The 18,877-nt window shown below is 45.0% G+C and overlaps 1 protein-coding gene across 1 annotated transcript; it reads left to right on the plus strand.

Annotated features, from left to right (window-relative positions):
• The first annotated feature begins 213 nt into the window (after positions 1-213).
• Positions 214-17,253, plus strand: LOC126173912 (uncharacterized). The gene is made up of 3 exons (XM_049920993.1): positions 214-492; positions 5,886-6,205; positions 16,829-17,253. The coding sequence occupies exons 1-3, from the start codon at positions 265-267 to the stop codon at positions 16,887-16,889; spliced, it is 609 nt and encodes a 202-aa protein (XP_049776950.1). The 5' UTR covers positions 214-264; the 3' UTR covers positions 16,890-17,253.
• The last annotated feature ends 1,624 nt before the right edge of the window (positions 17,254-18,877 follow it).

Below are 18,877 nucleotides of genomic sequence, written 5' to 3' on the forward strand. Positions count from 1 at the left end.
GTGTCAACCACCCGTATGTAGAGTCAGATGCCTTCTCGTTAAACGTGTAGGTACGGGAATTGTGGCGTAGCGGTCCGTTGGCACCGGGCTTCTCATAGGCGGAGCGAGCGCGGCGGCAGCGGAGCCCTCCCTTCCCACGGCCGCCGAGGCGGCCTCCTCCGCAAATAAGACGATGCGAGCGGTAGGCAGCGGCACGGCGGTGGACGGGGGCTTGCGGTACCGTGGGCCGCTGCCGCTGCCGCTGCCAGAAGCCCCGCGACCACGATGCCGGCCACGTCCCCGCTGCTGTCGCTGCTGCTGCCGCTCGTTCTGGTGGCCGGCGCGCCTGTGCGCTACGACCAGCGCCAGGAGGGAGACTTCAACGTCCACGCGCACCTCGAGAACTTCGTGGTCGTGCTCATCCCCACGTCCGGCAGCAACGGCGGGCTCGGCATCCTCGACCTCCTCAAGAAGTCCGGCGCCAACTTGCGCACCGCCGAACAGCCCATAAAGGTAATTTCCTCACCTGCACTGCTCCACGGCTTCAATACATATCTCAGCGATGGAGCACCATAAGCTTCTAAAGAATACAACCTTTATTGCTCAAACAGTCCACGGTTATACTGCCCGTTCATAGTGTCCGGCAGGCCGGAGTGGCCGAGCGGTTCTAGGCGCTACAGTCTGGAACCGCGAGACTGCTACGGTCGCAGGTTCGAATCCTGCCTCGGGCATGGCTGTGTGTGATGTCCTCAGGTTAGTTAGGTTTAACTAGTTCTAAGTTCTAGGGGACTGATGACCTCAGCAGTTAAGTTCAAAATTCGTAGTACACTTTTACCGGCCGGTGTGGCCGAGCGGTTCTAGGCGCTTCAGTCTGGAAACGCGTGACCGCTACGGTCTCAGGTTCGAATCCTGCCTCGGGCATGGTTGTGTGTGATGTCCTTAGGTTAGTTAGGTTTAAGTAGTTCTAAGTTCTAGTGGACTGATGACCTGAGATATTAAGTACCATAGTGTCAGAGCCATATGAACCATCTGAAGTACACTTTTCGCTTTTTCTACCTAGATCTACAGCCGTATCATAACGTCAATAATAGGACTATTTTAGTCGATCGACGTAGTGGGTTTTAGTACCCGAAGTAACACATGATGTGATAAAATGTTGAAAGAACTCTCTAAAAGCACAAACAGGTGATGAAATCGTAGAGCCTGTCAGTTCTTAAAACTTACAATTTAAAAAATGTTCAATAGTCAAAGAAGTAAAATAGTTTAGATAAAATCCAGTGTCAATTCTAAAATAGTCTTTTGTTCCCAATGTTCACTGTTTAGAACATTGAACGCGATTTTGAAGTGATGGTACCAACAATTTCTGTAGTTTAGCCAATAATGTCCTCAAGATACGTGGTTACGCCTTCAAGTTATTTCTCCTCTGTAGTAACTTTGACAATATCATTTCAGAAATAGCCTATAAGGTGCAAAACTGTAGTAAATATGGACTATTATACAACTGGCGCTGTTTGCCAATTTAATATATTACAAACCACTGCCGGCCGCGGTGGTCCAGCGGTTCTGGCGCTACAGTCCGGAACCGCGGGACTACTACGGTCGCAGGTTCGAATCCTGCCTCGGGCATGGGTGTGTGTGATGTCCTTAGGTTAGTTAGGTTTAAGTAGTTCTAAGTTCTAGGGGACTTCTGACCTAAGATGTTGAGTTCCATAGTGCTCAGAGCCATTTGAACCATTTTAAACAAACCACTCTCACGACATTGCGGAAAAAATATTGAACAAAATCTCAGTAGATAGTCGTGGCCTGATGTTCCTTAAACTGAAAACTGATCACCCAGCCACTCTGAAACATATTATAATTTTCAATCTGAAGTGCAATGCTTGAACCTGGTCAAGATATGTCACTGAAACCCGTTCATAACCCGTCTATTCCTCAGGAAAAAAAACGGAGGGCAATTTAATCACCTTTACAGCTTCCCTCTTCTCAGAATATAGTCCCCGATTCGCTAAAATATGGTGTACTGAAACCTGTACGCTGCAAGCATCACAGATAAATAGGTCCTGCCGGCGCAGTAAATAGTCACACCCCGTGATTGATGTCTGAGTATCGAATTAAACATAGATTACAACTCAGATGGGAACTAGATATAACATGTAAACAGCCCGATAAGCTCGCAAAGTTAATTAAATCTTCCAATTCAAACACTAGTCATCATTCATTCCTCCGTTGTGTAATAAGATTTTTAACGCCACAGAAGGTCGGCTTCCACCTCTGATACGAGGAGATGGATATCTAATGTTTGAAACCAAAGCGTATTAATGTTTCAAGCACGGAATTAGCTGCAAAAGCGTTCATGACTGGAAGCACTGGGACGTGACTTTAAATCCTGTTAAGTTATTCTGTGCTTGGAAGATCAGCCCCCAACAGCAACCCACTATGCGCAACAGTTGTGAAAAGACCAATGTTAGACCAATACCAACGAGACAGTTTTTCTTCCAACGCTAATGACAGAGAAAATGACTCACAAAGATTCACTTCAGTAAGAAGTACGGAAGAGGTGAACCATGAAAAAAGTCAAAGGCTGATACTTTCATTTTTATTAAACTTAATCTTTTTATTTATCAATCCTTAACTGATCACCATATGGCCATACACACGAACAAACCAAATGTAACTCCGTCAGAAGAGGCCTCGGAAAGACCAGTGGCGCCGACCGCGTCTGATCCTCAGCCCATATGTGTCACTGCATGCGGATATGGAGGGGTATGTGGTCAGAACAACGCTCTCCCGACCGCATAGAAACATGTATAGATACCACGTAAATTGACTCAGTCTAGATAATTGCAAAAGAAATCATGTGAGTTATCTGTGAAACGCAGAGTTTCTCCATTTCATTCAGTGGAAGCACACATAGAAATTAAATTTATATATTTGTTAGTGCCTCTGTTATCAAGATTTCAAAAGAGACTGTTTCATTACGACCCTCTGACTGTGCACACAGGAATATCTATCTACCGGTCATCCAATAGTAACAGAAAAAGTATAAAATCAGCCGCTAAAAAAAGTGAACTGGAGCAATTTGAATAGGATTACACGGAAATTAATAGAATATCTTTCTAACAACTAAAAACATTAGTTAATATACCTACGGATGCAGTTTCTTATCTTCAGTGCTTCATACAACAGAACCTGTTACTTCTGGATCACGCTGCACAAAGACACCGCCCAGTCTTTTTCCTTGCCAGGGGTTTTAGAGACTAATTTATTCTATTGTACGTTTTTAAATCTAAACCTTGTTGACAAAATTCTGACAGTGAAATTTTCTTCCACCACCAGGACCGCCTATTTCCTGATGGAAAGCCAAAAGATGAACACAGTTTGGCTTCAGAGGTCACCGAGGTGGGTTCATGCACATTACATTTACAAGCCCTTTTCCAGAGATATTGCAGCACAACTACCTTACATTCCACTTGTCCCACGTTGCTCACGAGGTTGGTAAGGATTTCTGGTGGTAGGGCGTTCCATTCCTCCACCAGGGCGGATGGCAACTGATAGCTGGTCGATAGTGCATGTGGACGTACCGCAACAGGCCTTTCCAACGTAAGTGGTGGAAACGGTCAGGGAAGTCCATTTGTTCATAAAAATGAAGTCGTGGCACAACGCACCCCCGAAAACACACACGGGGAAGGAGTACAGCGTCGCAGTAACGTTGGCCGGTGAGTGCTGGACGTACCATTATATGGCGAGAGGTGGAAAAACGTAACGCACCCAGTAACATTGTCGAACATGATCGTTTTGTGGTCCAGTTATTATGGTGTGGGTAGGTATAATGCTGGATGGGCGTACGACCTCAAGATCTTTGAACAAGATACACTCACCAGTCAGCGTTATTGCCCACTTTGCTCCTTCCCCGCCTGTGTCTTTTCAGGGGGTGCATTCGGTCCTGATTTTTATGGATGACAATGCGCGGCCGCATCGAATAGCGTAGGTTGAGGAGCGTTTGAAATAAAAGGATATTCCGCTAACGGACAAGCTTAGCATACCCTCCAACTTAAATCCCATCGAGCACACGAGGGAAGCGTTGGGGGACGTACTGCAGCACGTCCAGATGCACTAACGACCATGTGCCGCTTGTCAACCGCGCTGGTGGAGGACTAGAACTCTTTACCACAAGAAACTTTGTTGGAAGCTGGAAGTATTTTCCAGAGCATGCATTGTCGTCGGTGGTGATGGCACACCCTATTAGCAATCATGTCCCTCCTTCTGTAACGTCCAGGTGGATCATAAATCGCTCTGCTCCAGTGTAATTACTGTCTTTAATACAAGTGTCACTTTTGTCCTCCTCATCGCGTATTTCTTTCAGTTGCCTTCTATACTGTGCTATACTGTAGCAGTTCTTTCTATGAATGGCTTAAGTTTCCTCGAGCTACGTTACTTGACACTGACACATCATGCGAAGGTTAATTTCGCCATTATGCTTTGTCCACCTGCGTATATAGCGACATACCTAAATACGTGTTAAATGTTGTCGATTAGGAAAATGTATTACGCTGTCAGTAATATACAGTATCGTTCCAACATTTTGTGTGGAGGTACTCTACATACGCCAGTCATACTATCAGCCCGTTGATTTTGTGATATACTTTTATTTTCGGTGACTTTTTATGGATTTTATGCCATTTGACTCCATAGGTTTATAGCGCCATGAAAGCTATGTCAAATTTCTTAAGCGAGTATGTGACATATTACGTGAGTTTTAGTGAGCATGCATGCAAGATGGCATTACACTGTTAGCTAAATATGGAATGCGTTTCATGTGTTCTCTTCCTGATGACGTCTGATAACTGAAACCAGTTTTAGTCAAGAAATATTTATTAGAACCTCTTGGCTGTGTACTACGAGTTCCGTAAATATTTACGAGATGAGAGGCACTATCTTCACAGAATCAGCTGGCGATGTCTATCAGATACCCAGATTGTGGTGTCACCGCCAGACACCACACTTGCTAGGTGGTAGCCTTTAAATCGGCCGCGGTCCGTTAGTATACGTCGGACCCGCGTGTCGCCACTATCAGTGATTGCAGACCGAGCGCCGCCACACGGCAGGTCTAGAGAGACTTCCTAGCACTCGCCCCAGTTAGACAGCCGACTTTGCTAGCGATGGTTCACTGACAAATTACGCTCTCATTTGCCGAGACGATAGTTAGCATAGCCTTCAGCTACGTCATTTGCTACGACCTAGCAAGGCGCCATTACCAGTACTATTGATGCTGTAAAACATGTACCGTCAAGAGCGATGTTCACCAATTATGGATTAACGTTAAGTATTCCAGAAGATACGTACGTTTTTTACTTGTCTCATTTCCGTGTCCCGTTCCAGACCTCACGCCAGCCTGCGTGAGCTTAAACGCGTGCCTTTCGGCTTCCTCATAGTGGGTTGGCTGTCTTGCCAATCCACAACACAGATAATAATAATAATAATAATAATAATAATAATAATGGCGTGTGACGAGGACCTCCCGTCGGGTAGACCGCTCGCCTGGTGCAAGCCTTTCGATTTGACGCCACTTCGGCGACTTGCGCGTCGATGGGGATGAAATGATGATGATTAGGACAACACAACACCCAGTCCCTGAGTGGAGAAAATCTCCGACCCACCCGGGAATCGAACCCGGACCGTTATGATTGACAGTCTATCGCGCTGACCACTCAGCTACCGGGGGCGGACAGATACCCAGATGAAATATCGTGCCTTGCAGTCAATGACAGCCGGATGAATTCCCGAAACATTATCGAGTAGTGGTGTCAGAAAGGTTGGGATCCAGTGCTCTGAATGGTGCATTTGTTTTGACTGCCTCCGACCGTGATAAGACGACCTTGACAGTGAGTCCTCTCTGCTCGGTACAGGTCACTGTATTGGAGGACCCGCCGAAGGATCAGCAGCAGAGTAAGGAGGATCCCCAGCAAGAGCAGCAGCAGCGCGAGGGGGAGGAGGACCTGCAGGCGGCGGGGACGCAGGCGCTCGAGGCGGTGCTGGTGGCGGAGTCGCCGGCGCTGGTGCTGTCCAGGGCGGCCACCGGCCACCAGGGGCAGCCGGAAGAGCCCGCGGCCGCAGAGCACGCGTCCACTCAGAGGCGGGAAGGCAAGGCTGTGGGCGAAGGTGCCGGCACTGGCGGCTGTCCACAGGGCCAGTTCCGCGATGCCACCGGCGTCTGCCATTACATCGGGTGAGTCTGTGCTCGGTACCTGCAGCTTGTCAGGTGGATATACCGGTTCCCTCAGATCACCGAAATTACACACCGTCGACAGTGACCAGTAGCCATACAGGTGACCATCCAGGTATGCCACGCACTGTTGGCAATCTTCCATTTGCCTTTATGGCGGAGGTCTTTGCCCCAAAGTCCTGGGTTAAGTGCCTAACCTCTGCGCACTGTCCCATGAAGTCGATGGGCACGTTAAGCTTGAACTACAGACCTATATCATTGACGTCGGTTTGCAGTAGGGTTTTGGAACATATACTGTATTCAGACATTATGAATCACCTCGAAGGGAACGATCTATTGATACGTAATCAGCATGGTTTCAGAAAACATCGTTCTTGTGCAATGCAGCTAGCTCTTTATTCGCACGAAGTATTGGCCGCTATCTCAAGTTGAGTCCGTATTTCTAGATTTCCGGAAAGCTTTTGACACCGTTCCTCACAATCGACTTCTAATCAAGCTGCGGTCCTATGGGGTATCGTCTCAGTTGTGCGACTGGATTCGTGATTTCCTGTCAGGAAGGTCGCAGTTTGTAGTAATAGACGGCTAATCATCGAGTAACACTGAAGTGATATCAGGTGTTCCGCAGGGAAGCGTCCTGGGACCTCTGCTGTTCCTGATCTGTATAAATGACCTGGGTGACATTCTGAGCAGTTCTCTTAGGTTGTTCGCAGATGATGCTGTAATTTACCGTCTAGTAAGGTCATCCGAAGACCAGTATCAGTTGCAAAGCGATTTAGAAAAGATTGCTGTATGGTGTGGCAAGTGGCAGTTGACGCTAAATAACGAAAAGTGTGAGGTGATCCACATGAGTTCCAAAAGAAATCCGTTGGATTTCGATTACTCGATAAATAGTACAATTCTCAAGGCTGTCAATTCAACTAAGTACCTGGGTGTTAAAATTACGAACAACTTCAGTTGGAAAGACCACATAGATAATATTGTGGGGAAGGCGAGCCAAAGGTTGCGTTTCATTGGCAGGACACTTAGAAGATGCAACAAGTCCACTAAAGAGACAGCTTACACTACACTCGTTCGTCCTCTGTTAGAATATTGCTGCGCGGTGTGGGATCCTTACCAGGTGGGATTGACGGAGGACATCGAAAGGGTGCAGAAAAGGGCAGTTCGTTTTGTATTATCACGTAATAGGGGAGAGAGTGTGGCAGATATGATACGCGAGTTGGGATGGAAGTCATTAAAGCAAAGACGTTTTTCGTCGCGGCGAGATCTATTTACGAAATTTCAGTCACCAACTTTCTCTTCCGAATGCTAAAATATTTTGTTGAGCCCAACCTACATAGGTAGGAATGATCATCAAAATAAAATAAGAGAAATCAGAGCTCGAACAGAAAGGTTTAGGTGTTCGTTTTTCCCGCGCGCTGTTTGGGAGTGGAATGGTAGAGAGATAGTATGATTGTGGTTCGATGAACCCTCTGCCAAGCACTTAAATGTGAATTGCAGAGTAATCATGTAGATGTAGATGGCCCCCTTGGTGCCATTCGAGAGCAGTAGGCCACTGCGTTTCTGCCCTCCCTTCTCTCACCATCTCACAACACAGTACACACACATCCATTACAGGCACATACACCAATTATGTTATACTTCAAGTGCTGTTGACAAGGGATTTCAGATCGATTCCGTATTTCTGGATTTCCGGAAGCTTTTGATACTGCACCACACAAGCGGCTTGTAGTGGAAGTGCGTGCTTATAGAATATCGTCTCAGTTATGTGACTGGATTTGTGATTTCCTTCCAGAGAGGTCACAGTTCGTAGTAATTGACGGAAAGTCATCGAGTAAAACAGAAGTGATTTCTGGCGTTCCCCAAGGTAGTGGCCCTTTGCTGTTCCTAATCTATATAAACGATCTGGGAGAAAATCTGAGCAGCCGTCTTAGGTTGTTCGCAGATGACGCTGTCGTTTATCGACTAATAAAGTCATCAGAAGACCAAACCAATTGCAAAACGATTTAGAAAAGATATCTGAATGGTGCGAAAATTGGCAGTTGAACCTAAATAACGAAAAGCGTGAGGTTATCCACATGAGTGCTAAAAGGAATTCATTAAACTTCGGTTACACTATAAAGCAGTGTAATCTAAAAGCCGTAAATTCAACTAAATACCCAGGTATTACAATTACGAACAACTTAAATTGGAAGAAACACATAGAAAGTATTGTGGGGAAGGCTAACCAAAGGCTGCATTTTATTGGCAGGACACTTAAAAAATGTAACAGATCTACTAAGGAGACTGCCTACACTACGCTTGTCTGTCCTCTTGTAGAATACTGCTGCTGCACGGTGTGGGATCCTTACCAGATAGGACTGACAGAGTACATCGAAAAAGTTCAGAGAAGGGCAGCACGTTTTGTATTATCGCGAAATATGAGACAGAGTGTCACAGAAATGATACAGGATTTGGGCTGGACATCATCAAAAGAAAGGCGTTTTTCGTTGCGACGGAATCTTCTCACGAAATTCCAATCAACAACTTTCTCCTCAGAATGCGAAAATGTTTTGTTGACACCGACCTACATATTGAGAAACAATCACCACGATAAAATAAGGGAAATCAGAGCTTATACGGAAAGATATAGGTGTTCATTCTTTTCGCACGCTATACGAGATTGGAATAATAGAGAATTATGCAGGTGGTTCGATGAACCCTCCGCCAGGCAGTTAAACGTGATTTGCAGAGTATCCATGTAGATGCAGATGTAGATGAACAGCACAGAACGCTCACACTTCGTGAAGCAGAGATGCCTATGGGTGCGAAGGGTAGAAAACACCTTTACAATTCAGGCAGCTCAATCTGCCCTTTGTGGTCTCCAAGTGATTCAAGCCACACGTCTTGACTTTACTTCACCTCCGGCTTGCATCTTCACGGTCGCAGTAGTTCTGTCTTAAAGTTACCTTGCTGGACATTGAATGGAAGCAAAGACGTAGACTCGACGCTTGCAGAGACGTGCGAGTTGCAGTTTTAAACGTGTCTCCAGCCACTCGCGCCATCTGACTTGACTCGGTCTCATGCCGGGACGCAGCTGCTAGGAGCTGCCCAACCTGTCTTCCGCGAATGCGCCACTCCAGCCCTCTCTGGAAGGTTCCAGACGCTGCCATTACATCTGTATAAGCAGAACACGATGCCAGGCCAGACACTCAGCGATTTCAAATCCGGATGACGATGGTGGAGACAGCTATAGAAAGCTCGAGTGTATTATTCGAAATGGTGCGGCTTGTAAACCGAGATTTTATTGAAGCTAGCTGCTAATATTGCAGCACAATGGACGCTCATGCAACGAATGTCGAACTGGCATTAAGCGCTCTACAACCATGGATAGGCAAATGCTCAACATTCTAGACCTCTTACAAAAAACAGGTGAAAGTAAGGCCGCGTATGTTATGTAAGTAAGGGAAGTTTATGCAGCAGGTTGATAATTGAGATCGGATGTCAGTTATGTCTCTTAGTGAGATAATCGTAAATCAGGTAATGCCCTTGTCTGCAGCAAGACAATTTTCCACACGGACAGTGGACCACCAGTGACTGTCACCACTACGATCATTGTTGTAATTTCCCTACACGCACCAGCAGAGAGTCACGACAACAATGGTACGCCCAACGGCTGCACTGGACACAAAGAGTGGTCCCAGCCGTTTTCAGACGATTTCTGCGTGAAGCATCACGATTGACGTGTGTCGTTTATCTCAGGAGAGCAAACGTTGCCAGGCTGCATTCGTCAGCAGCATATGGCTAAGGCATCTGTTACGATGGTAAGGGGTGCACTTGGGTACAAAAAACCATCACATCTGCTCCGAATTGCCAGTAATTTTGACAACAGCCAGCTGTTACATTTCTGATGCGTTAAAGTCGGTGGCTATGTTAAAAAAAAAGTTCAAATGTGTGTCAAAACTTATGGGACTTTAATGCTGAGGTCATCAGTCCCGAAGCTTACACACTACTTAACCTAAATTATCCTAAGGACAAACACACGCACCCATGCCCGAGGGAGGACTCGAACCTCCGCCGGGATCAGCCGCACAGGCCCTGACTGTAGTGCCTCAGACCGCTCGGCTAATCCCGCGCGGCTCGGTGGCTGTGTTTGTGACTCTATCTTTCCACAAGATAACACATTACCCTGTGCTCCCGTGATGTCCTCACCGATATCGATATACCGTAGATTATGTTCGACCTCGTCAGCACATTCTCCAGATCTCTCACCCACTGTAAACATCTGGTCATGGAGTTGAATTCCATTAGCAATGATTGAGGTCAACGACTGTGAAATGATTATAGTCAGAGATAAACACAGTCGAGTATCGCGTATCAATCTGTATTTTGTAGCAGACCTTGCTAGGTTTCAGTCACGATACAATCTTTCACCAGTAGAGGGTCATATAGACCTAGAAAGCTGGTATATGCACATGTTGTTTTTATAAAACGTCTATGTACAAGCTTTTTAGGTCTATGTGGCTCGCTACTAAAAGTACTGGTGATAGCTATACTGCAGCTGAACTCTTAAGAGATCTGAAATACAATACAGGTTTAATGTGTTCATCCGTGATTATAATCTGGCCACGGTTTGCTGAGAGATTGGCGTGCGACCACTCACCAGGTGCTGTTGTTGTTGTTGTTGTTGTGGTCTTCAGTCCTGAGACTGGTTTGATGCAGCTCTCCATGCTACTCTATCCTGTGCAAGCTTCTTCATCTCCCAGTATCTACTGCAACCTACATCCTTCTGAATCTGCTTAGTGTATTCATCTCTTGGTCTCCCTCTACGATTTTTACCCTCCACACTGCCCTCCAATGCTAAATTTGTGATCCCTTGATGCCTCAAAACATGTCCTACCAACCGATCCCTTCTTCTAGTCAAGTTGTGCCACAAACTTCTCTTCTCCCCAATCCTATTCAATACCTCCTCATTAGTTACGTGATCTACCCACCTTATCTTCAGCATTCTTCTGTAGCACCACATTTCGAAAGCTTCTATTCTCTTCTTGTCCAAACTAGTTATCGTCCATGTTTCACTTCCATACATGGCTACACTCCATACAAATACTTTCAGAAACGACTTCCTGACACTTAAATCTATACTCGATGTTAACAAATTTCTCTTCTTCAGAAACGCTTTCCTTGCCATTGCCAGTCTACATTTTATATCCTCTCTACTTCGACCATCATCGGTTATTTTACTCCCTAAATAGCAAAACTCCTTTACTACTTTAAGTGTCTCATTTCCTAATCTAATTCCCTCAGCATCACCCGACTTAATTTGACTACATTCCATTATCATCGTTTTGCTTTTGTTGATGTTCATCTTATATCCTCCTTTCAAGACACTGTCCATAGCGTTCAACTGCTCTTCCAAGTCCTTTGCTGTCTCTGACAGAATTACAATGTCATCGGCGAACCTCAAAGTTTTTACTTCTTCTCCATGAATTTTAATACCTGCTCCAAATTTTTCTTTTGTTTCCTTTATTGCTTGCTCAATATACAGATTGAATAACATCGGGGAGAGGCTACAACCCTGTCTTACTCCTTTCCCAACCACTGCTTCCCTTTCATGCCCCTCGACTCTTATAACTGCCATCTGGTTTCTGTACAAACTGTAAATAGCCTTTCGCTCCCTGTATTTTACCCCTGCCACCTTCAGAATTTGAAAGAGAGTATTCCAGTTAACATTGTCAAAAGCTTTCTCTAAGTCTACAAATGCTAGAAACGTAGGTTTGCCTTTTCTTAATCTTTCTTCTAAGATAAGTCGTAAGGTCAGTATTGCCTCACGTGTTCCAACATTTCTACGGAATCCAAACTGATCTTCCCCAAGGTCGGCTTCTACCAGTTTTTCCATTCGTCTGTAAAGAATTCGCGTTAGTATTTTGCAGCTGTGACTTATTAAACTGATAGTTCGGTAATTTTCACATCTGTCAACACCTGCTTTCTTTGGGATTGGAATTATTATATTCTTCTTGAAGTCTGAGGGTATTTCGCCTGTCTCATACATCGTGCTCACCAGATGATAGAGTTTTGTCATGACTGGCTCTCCCGAGGCCATCAGTAGTTCAAATGGAATGTTGTCTACTCCCGGGGCCTTGTTTCGACTCAGGTCTTTCAGTGCTCTGTCAAACTCTTCACGCAGTATCTTATCTCCCATTTCGTCATCATCTACATCCTCTTCCATTTCCATAATATTGTCCTCAAGTACATCGCCCTTGTATAAACCCTCTATATACTCCTTCCACCTTTCTGCCTTCCCTTCTTTGCTTAGAACTGGGTTGCCATCTGAGCTCTTGATATTCATACAAGTGGTTCTCTTCTCTCCAAAGGTCTCTTTAATTTTCCTGTAGGCAGTATCTATCCTACCCCTAGTGAGACAAGCCTCTACATCCTTACATTTGTCCTCTAGCCATCCCTGCTTAGCCATTTCGCACTTCCTGTCGATATCATTTTTGAGACGTCTGTATTCCTTTTTGCCTGCTTCATTTACGGCATTTTTGTATTTTCTCCTTTCATCAATTAAATTCAATATTTCTTCTGTTACCCAAGGATTTCTATTAGCCCTCGTCTTTTTACCTACTTGATCCTCTGCTGCCTTCACTACTTCATCCCTCAGAGCTACCCATTCTTCTTCTACTGTATTTCTTTCCCCCATTCCTGTCAATTGTTCCCTTATGCTCTCCCTGAAACTCTCTACAACCTCTGGTTCTTTCAGTTTATCCAGGTCCCATCTCCTTAAATTCCCACCTTTTTGCAGTTTCTTCAGTTTTAATCTACAGGTCATAACCAATAGATTGTGGTCAGAGTCCACATCTGCCCCTGGAAATGTCTTACAATTTAAAAACTGGTTCCTAAATCTCTGTCTTACCATTATATAATCTATCTGATACCTACTAGTATCTCCAGGATTCTTCCAGGTATACAACCTTCTTTTATGATTCTTGAACCAAGTGTTGGCTATGATTAAGTTATGCTCTGTGCAAAATTCTACAAGGCGGCTTCCTCTTTCATTCCTTCCCCCCAATCCATATTCACCTACTATGTTTCCTTCTCTCCCTTTTCCTACTGACGAATTCCAGTCACCCATGACTATTAAATTTTCGTCTCCTTTCACTACCTGAATAATTTCTTTTATCTCGTCATACATTTCATCTATTTCTTCATCATCTGCAGAGGTAGTTGGCATATAAACTTGTACTACTGTAGTAGGCATGGGCTTTGTGTCTATCTTGGCCACAATAATGCGTTCACTATGCTGTTTGTAGTAGCTAACCCGCACTCCTATTTTTTTATTCATTATTAAACCTACTCCTGCATTACCCCTATTTGATTTTGTATTTATAACCCTGTAATCACCTGACCAAAAGTCTTGTTCCTCCTGCCACCGAACTTCACTAATTCCCACTATATCTAACTTTAACCTATCCATTTCCCTTTTTAAATTTTCTAACCTACCTGCCTGATTAAGGGATCTGACATTCCACGCTCCGATCCGTAGAACGCCAGTTTTCTTTCTCCTGATAACGACGTCCTCCTGAGTAGTCCCCGCCCGGAGATCCGAATGGGGGACTATTTTACCTCCGGAATATTTTACCCAAGAGGACGCCATCATCATTTAATCATACAGTAGAGCTGCATGTCCTCGGGAAAAATTACGGCTGTAGTTTCCCCTTGCTTTCAGCCGTTCGCAGTACCAGCACAGCAAGGCCGTTTTGGTTATTGTTACAAGGCCAGATCAGTCAATCATCCAGACTGTTGCCCCTGCAACTACTGAAAAGGCTGCTGCCCCTCTTCAGGAACCACACGTTTGTCTGGCCTCTCAACAGATACCCCTCCGTTGTGGTTGCACCTACGGTACGGCCATCTTGTATCGCTGAGGCACGCAAGCCTCCCCACCAGCGGCAAGGTCCATGGTTCATGGGGGGGCACCAGGTGCTACGATTGGCGAACTCTGGATTAGTGTTGAAGCAGCATGGAGTGACATACTCAGATCAGTCATCCAACTCCAGGTCAACTCGTAGTCCAGCTACATTAGAGCCGTTGTTGCTGCCAGAGCTGGCAGCTATATGTACTAAATTTCACAATCTGTTCCCCCCAAATCATTTACAAATTTTAACATGTGTTCTTGCTACCACACTGCACACAAAAAACAGAATTTCGTTATTTGGTAACATTCCTGGTTTTGCAATTTTAATAGCCAGCAGATATTACCAGCCACCAAACGTGAGACCTTCCAAATTTGAAACAGGTTGACCACTTCGTCATATCGATACATAGGATGCTTATTAAAAACTTTTCTTCTCGCATTCAGCGGACGTCAGTTGCGGTATTGGCGTGCAAATTCAAGATTTCGTCGCCGAAGAACAACAGGCAGCGTGGGTGTATGAACAAGGCGCCTGTTGTGGAGGCCCCTACTCAGCAACATTCGCTGACCAGTGGTCGAGGAGACACAGTTGGTAGCCCGTTGGTTCATCTGGGCGATCAGTTGCTCAACAGTTGCACGTCTGTTCGCCCGTACACATCTCTGCAGCCGTCGTTCAGCCCTGCCACCTTAGGTCCGTGACGCACCACAGTTGCCTGAGTGCCACTTTTGGATAGCGCCATTTTGCCGTGCACTGTATACTTTAACCACGTCGGCAAGCGAACAGTATACAAACTTAATCGTTTCGGAAATGATTCCACCCGTGGCCCGAATGCCAATGATCATGACGTTTTGGTCGTCAGATAAATCGCTCTTTTTCTGCATTACAATGAATGCACTGTTTTCCTCGTCCCTCGACACGCTTCACATGCTCTTTACTGCTGGTGCTGCCACTCGCTATCTGTAAGTGGTTATTGCACGCTGACGTCGAACATAAGCGGTGGTCGTATTACTGTGACTGGACCTTGTACCTCGTACGAAGTGGAACTAGGCAATGGAATCATTATACTGGTGTAGAGTAGATACAGTTATATAGATTCTGACACATGCATACGTAACTCACTTAGTTACTTAAAAGTCTTGTACTTCCAGAAGATGTAAGCGATCTATTGCAGACCACCCCCGACCTGTTAGCCGTGCGGTCTAACGCACGGCTTTCCGGGCGGGAAGGAGCGCCTGGTCCCCGGCACGAACCCGCCCGGCGGACTTGAGTCGAGGTCCGGTGAGCCGGCCAGTCTATGGATGGTTTTTAGGCTCTTTTCCATCTGCCTCGGCGAATGCGGGCTGGTTCCCCTTATTCCGCCTCAGTTACACTATGCCGGCGATTGCTGCGCAAACAAGTTCTCCACGTACACGTACACCACCATTATTCTACCACGCAAACATAGGGGTTACACTCGTCTGGTGTGAGACGTTCCTTGGGAGGGGGGGGGGGGGGTGTCCACCGGGGGCCGAACCGCACAATAACCCTGGGTTCGGTGTGGGGCGGCGGAGGGGTGAAGTGGGCTGCGGTAGTCATCGTGAGGTTGTGGACCACAGTGGCTGCGGCGGGGACAGAGCCTCTCCGTCGTTCCTAGGCCCTCGGTTAACATACAATACAATACAATTGTAGACCAGCGAGGGAAAAAAAATACTTAGTTTATTTGTCTACTAACATTCGAATTAAGCACTCACGCACTCAGAGCGACAAGCTAAGAGTTATGACACTTTGTTGCATCAGGTTTTGACGTGTGAGTGTCAGTTTCGAAAAGATACCTGGTATGATTGTAGTTTTCGCGCTGGTGTATATGGATCGTTGTTAAGTGCCGTACATACAACTTAAGGAATTACATGAAGAAACTGAGGAGTAATTAATTATGCAGAGTGATTTTGCTTGTCGTCTACGTTATTTTTTCAGAAATTGATGATTTAGTGCTGGTTAGCTGGGTCTCCTAAAATCCATTCGCACGCCTGTTTGACTCACTGCCAAGATTTAAACATGCAGTTCCGCCTGGGCATTCATCTGGCAGAGGAACAGTCTAAGAAGTCATTTTGTCCAGAAGAAGGACTCTAATTACCTATTACGTCAAAGATATTTTTTCAGTGAATCATAACACAGAAATGACAGGAATAGCTTAAATAAAAAACGATCATCGTAGAATGCTCGTAAACTTTTTCTGTTTCTTTTTTTTTCAATAAATTTATTTCCCGTTTAGTCGCAATTTTTCATTCCTTTATGACCGGTTTTGGTTATGAACAACTACCATGAGACTCAGATTACATTTGTTATATGTTTAGCCGGCTGGGGTGGCCGAGCGGTTCTAGGCGCTACAGTCTGGAACCGAGCGACCGCTACGATCGCAGGTTCGAATCCTGCCTCGGGCATGGATGTGTGTGATGTCCTTAGCTTAGTTAGGTTTAAATAGTTCTAAGTTCTAGGGGACTGATGACCTCAGACGTTTAATCCAATAGTGCTCAGACACATTTTTTTATATGTTTAACGCATCAGCTTCGACATTATCTGTAGTGAAACAGCCAAAACTGGTCATGAAGAAATGTAAACCTCCAAACTGTATTACGTACTGTAAAAGTGTAGCATATGGTCCTCATAGTGTCCAACAGACATTTCAACGATTTTGACTTTTTGTGGTAAAAAAGAAACCACGCCTTTCTGGGATTCGTGATAATATAATTTTCCTTTCTAGGTCTGATCAGCGAATTGGCGACCAGTCTTTCTTCGGTTTGGAGCCTCCTTTTGAAGACTAAGTCCTCAAAGCTACGAAGCCTGGCTACGAGCTGCCCGCAGGAGCACAATAATCAAGTAACAGCGTATTCCACAGTAGCTGTTGTGCTTCCGGGATTTATTACAGCAGGGCGAGTTCGGAAGAAGTGGCAGAAGCCGTAAGGAAAATCTAGTTAGACAGACGTTTAGCTGTCTACTGGTGCAATGACTGGGCGTACGGATTTCACGAAGGGAAGGAGGTGTAGGTTGTTGTATTGTTTCCACTATACAGAAATGATCCAAGTGATTTAATTCATGTAACTCCTTCAGTGATGGCAAAAATACTTTTATTTATTGTGTAGTCTAGTGATCTATTTTGTTCAATAAAAGTAAGAACACTTTTTTGTTCACATGTTCTTCTTTTGCTTGGTCCCTAATGATCTACGAAGATCAGCATTTGGCCACAGAAAAAACAATATTGCTGAAATTGTATTTATTTCCAATGGACAGAGAGTTTCAGTGTTTCCTTCAACGACGAAAAGTTAAAATATATTTAGACCTCGCCAGCATAAGGATCCGATCACTGGCAAATCTGAAGACGAGGCTAGAAGCCCCGAAGATCTATCATGTTAAACTAATAGTGAAGACCATTTAAATGCAACCTGAGGCAAATTCATTCTTGCTCTTAATTTATCACACAACTGCACTCTCACAGGCCCTTCGATATTGGAAAGTTTAAATACTCCCCACGATATTCTTGGCAATTCTTATTGCGAAATGTGAGTTCTTTCAATCGTATGTTACTACAACCAAGATGCCATATCAAGAAAGTATCGACAGTGATATATGTCGTGACGCGCTCTCAGCAATACGGTTGGTAAGATGGTCAGTATTCTAAGCGATATGCCGACCAGCTGCGACGACAGTATTAAGGAATTAATTACAAGTCTTACATAAATCTTAATTTTGAGAACTAATTTATATCAAAGTCTTTAGACCATGAAACGAAAACTACCCTAAAGATGCTCCATGCATCTCAATATATTTTTATAAAGACACTCTGATTCTTCAGGGGCAACCTATAAATGGAGAGGAAAGGAAATCTCAAGAGCTGTAAAGCGTTGTAGCATCTCCTATGCCCTTGTTGTACTATGCCTGACAGTCAAACTACACGACGTCCTTAGTGTAGCTACGCTGCGGGATCGCTACCACAAACTATAGAGATTTTTTATGTAGCAGCTTGGATAATATGAACGTCTCTTGAGTGACTTTAGCCATTACGGAATAAAATTCGATCGAGGCCTACACATACGGCGCAGTCCCATAATTAGAGACGATAAACCCATTACTATTTCAAATATATTAGAGCGAGACCACAAAATATGACTTATTTAAAACCAATTGTTACAACGCTGGATCTTCGCAGATTCTTATATCACAGGCATCAGAGAGATTCTTTGAATTAACTGCAACGATATTTTTGAAGAATAATATTAGTGTGCAGTGCCAACTACAGTATGTAGCCTCGGCTGAAGCACCTACTTTTTCCTAAATATCAGCGAGATCAGCAGTTCCATCGGATGAGGGAAGGATGGGGAAGGAAATCCTCTCTGATGGACCATCCCGGCAATCGCCCGACGCGGGTTTGAACCGTCTTCCTACCGAATGGGCCGGCCGAAGTGGCCGAGCGGTTCTAGGCGCTTCAGTCAGGAACCGCGCGACCACTACGGTCGCAGGTTCGAATCCTGCCTCGGGCATGGATGTATGTGATGTCCTTAGGTTTAAGTAGTTCTAAGTTCTAGGGGACTAATGACCTCAGATGTTAAGTCCCATAGTGCTCAGAGCCATTTGAACCATTCCTACCGAATGCGTGTTCAGTGTGCTAAGCACTGCGCCAATTCGCTAGCTTGTTGCGCTTGATAATGAAAGCGACATTTCCAAAAAATCAACACGTATTCATACGTTCATAGGATCTGTCGACAAAGAAAAGTGTCCGACAATTTAAAATGGCGTAACATGTTCGAAATTCTGA

This window comes from Schistocerca cancellata, chromosome 1 (assembly GCF_023864275.1).
Source record: "Schistocerca cancellata isolate TAMUIC-IGC-003103 chromosome 1, iqSchCanc2.1, whole genome shotgun sequence".
NCBI lineage: Eukaryota > Metazoa > Arthropoda > Insecta > Orthoptera > Acrididae > Schistocerca > Schistocerca cancellata.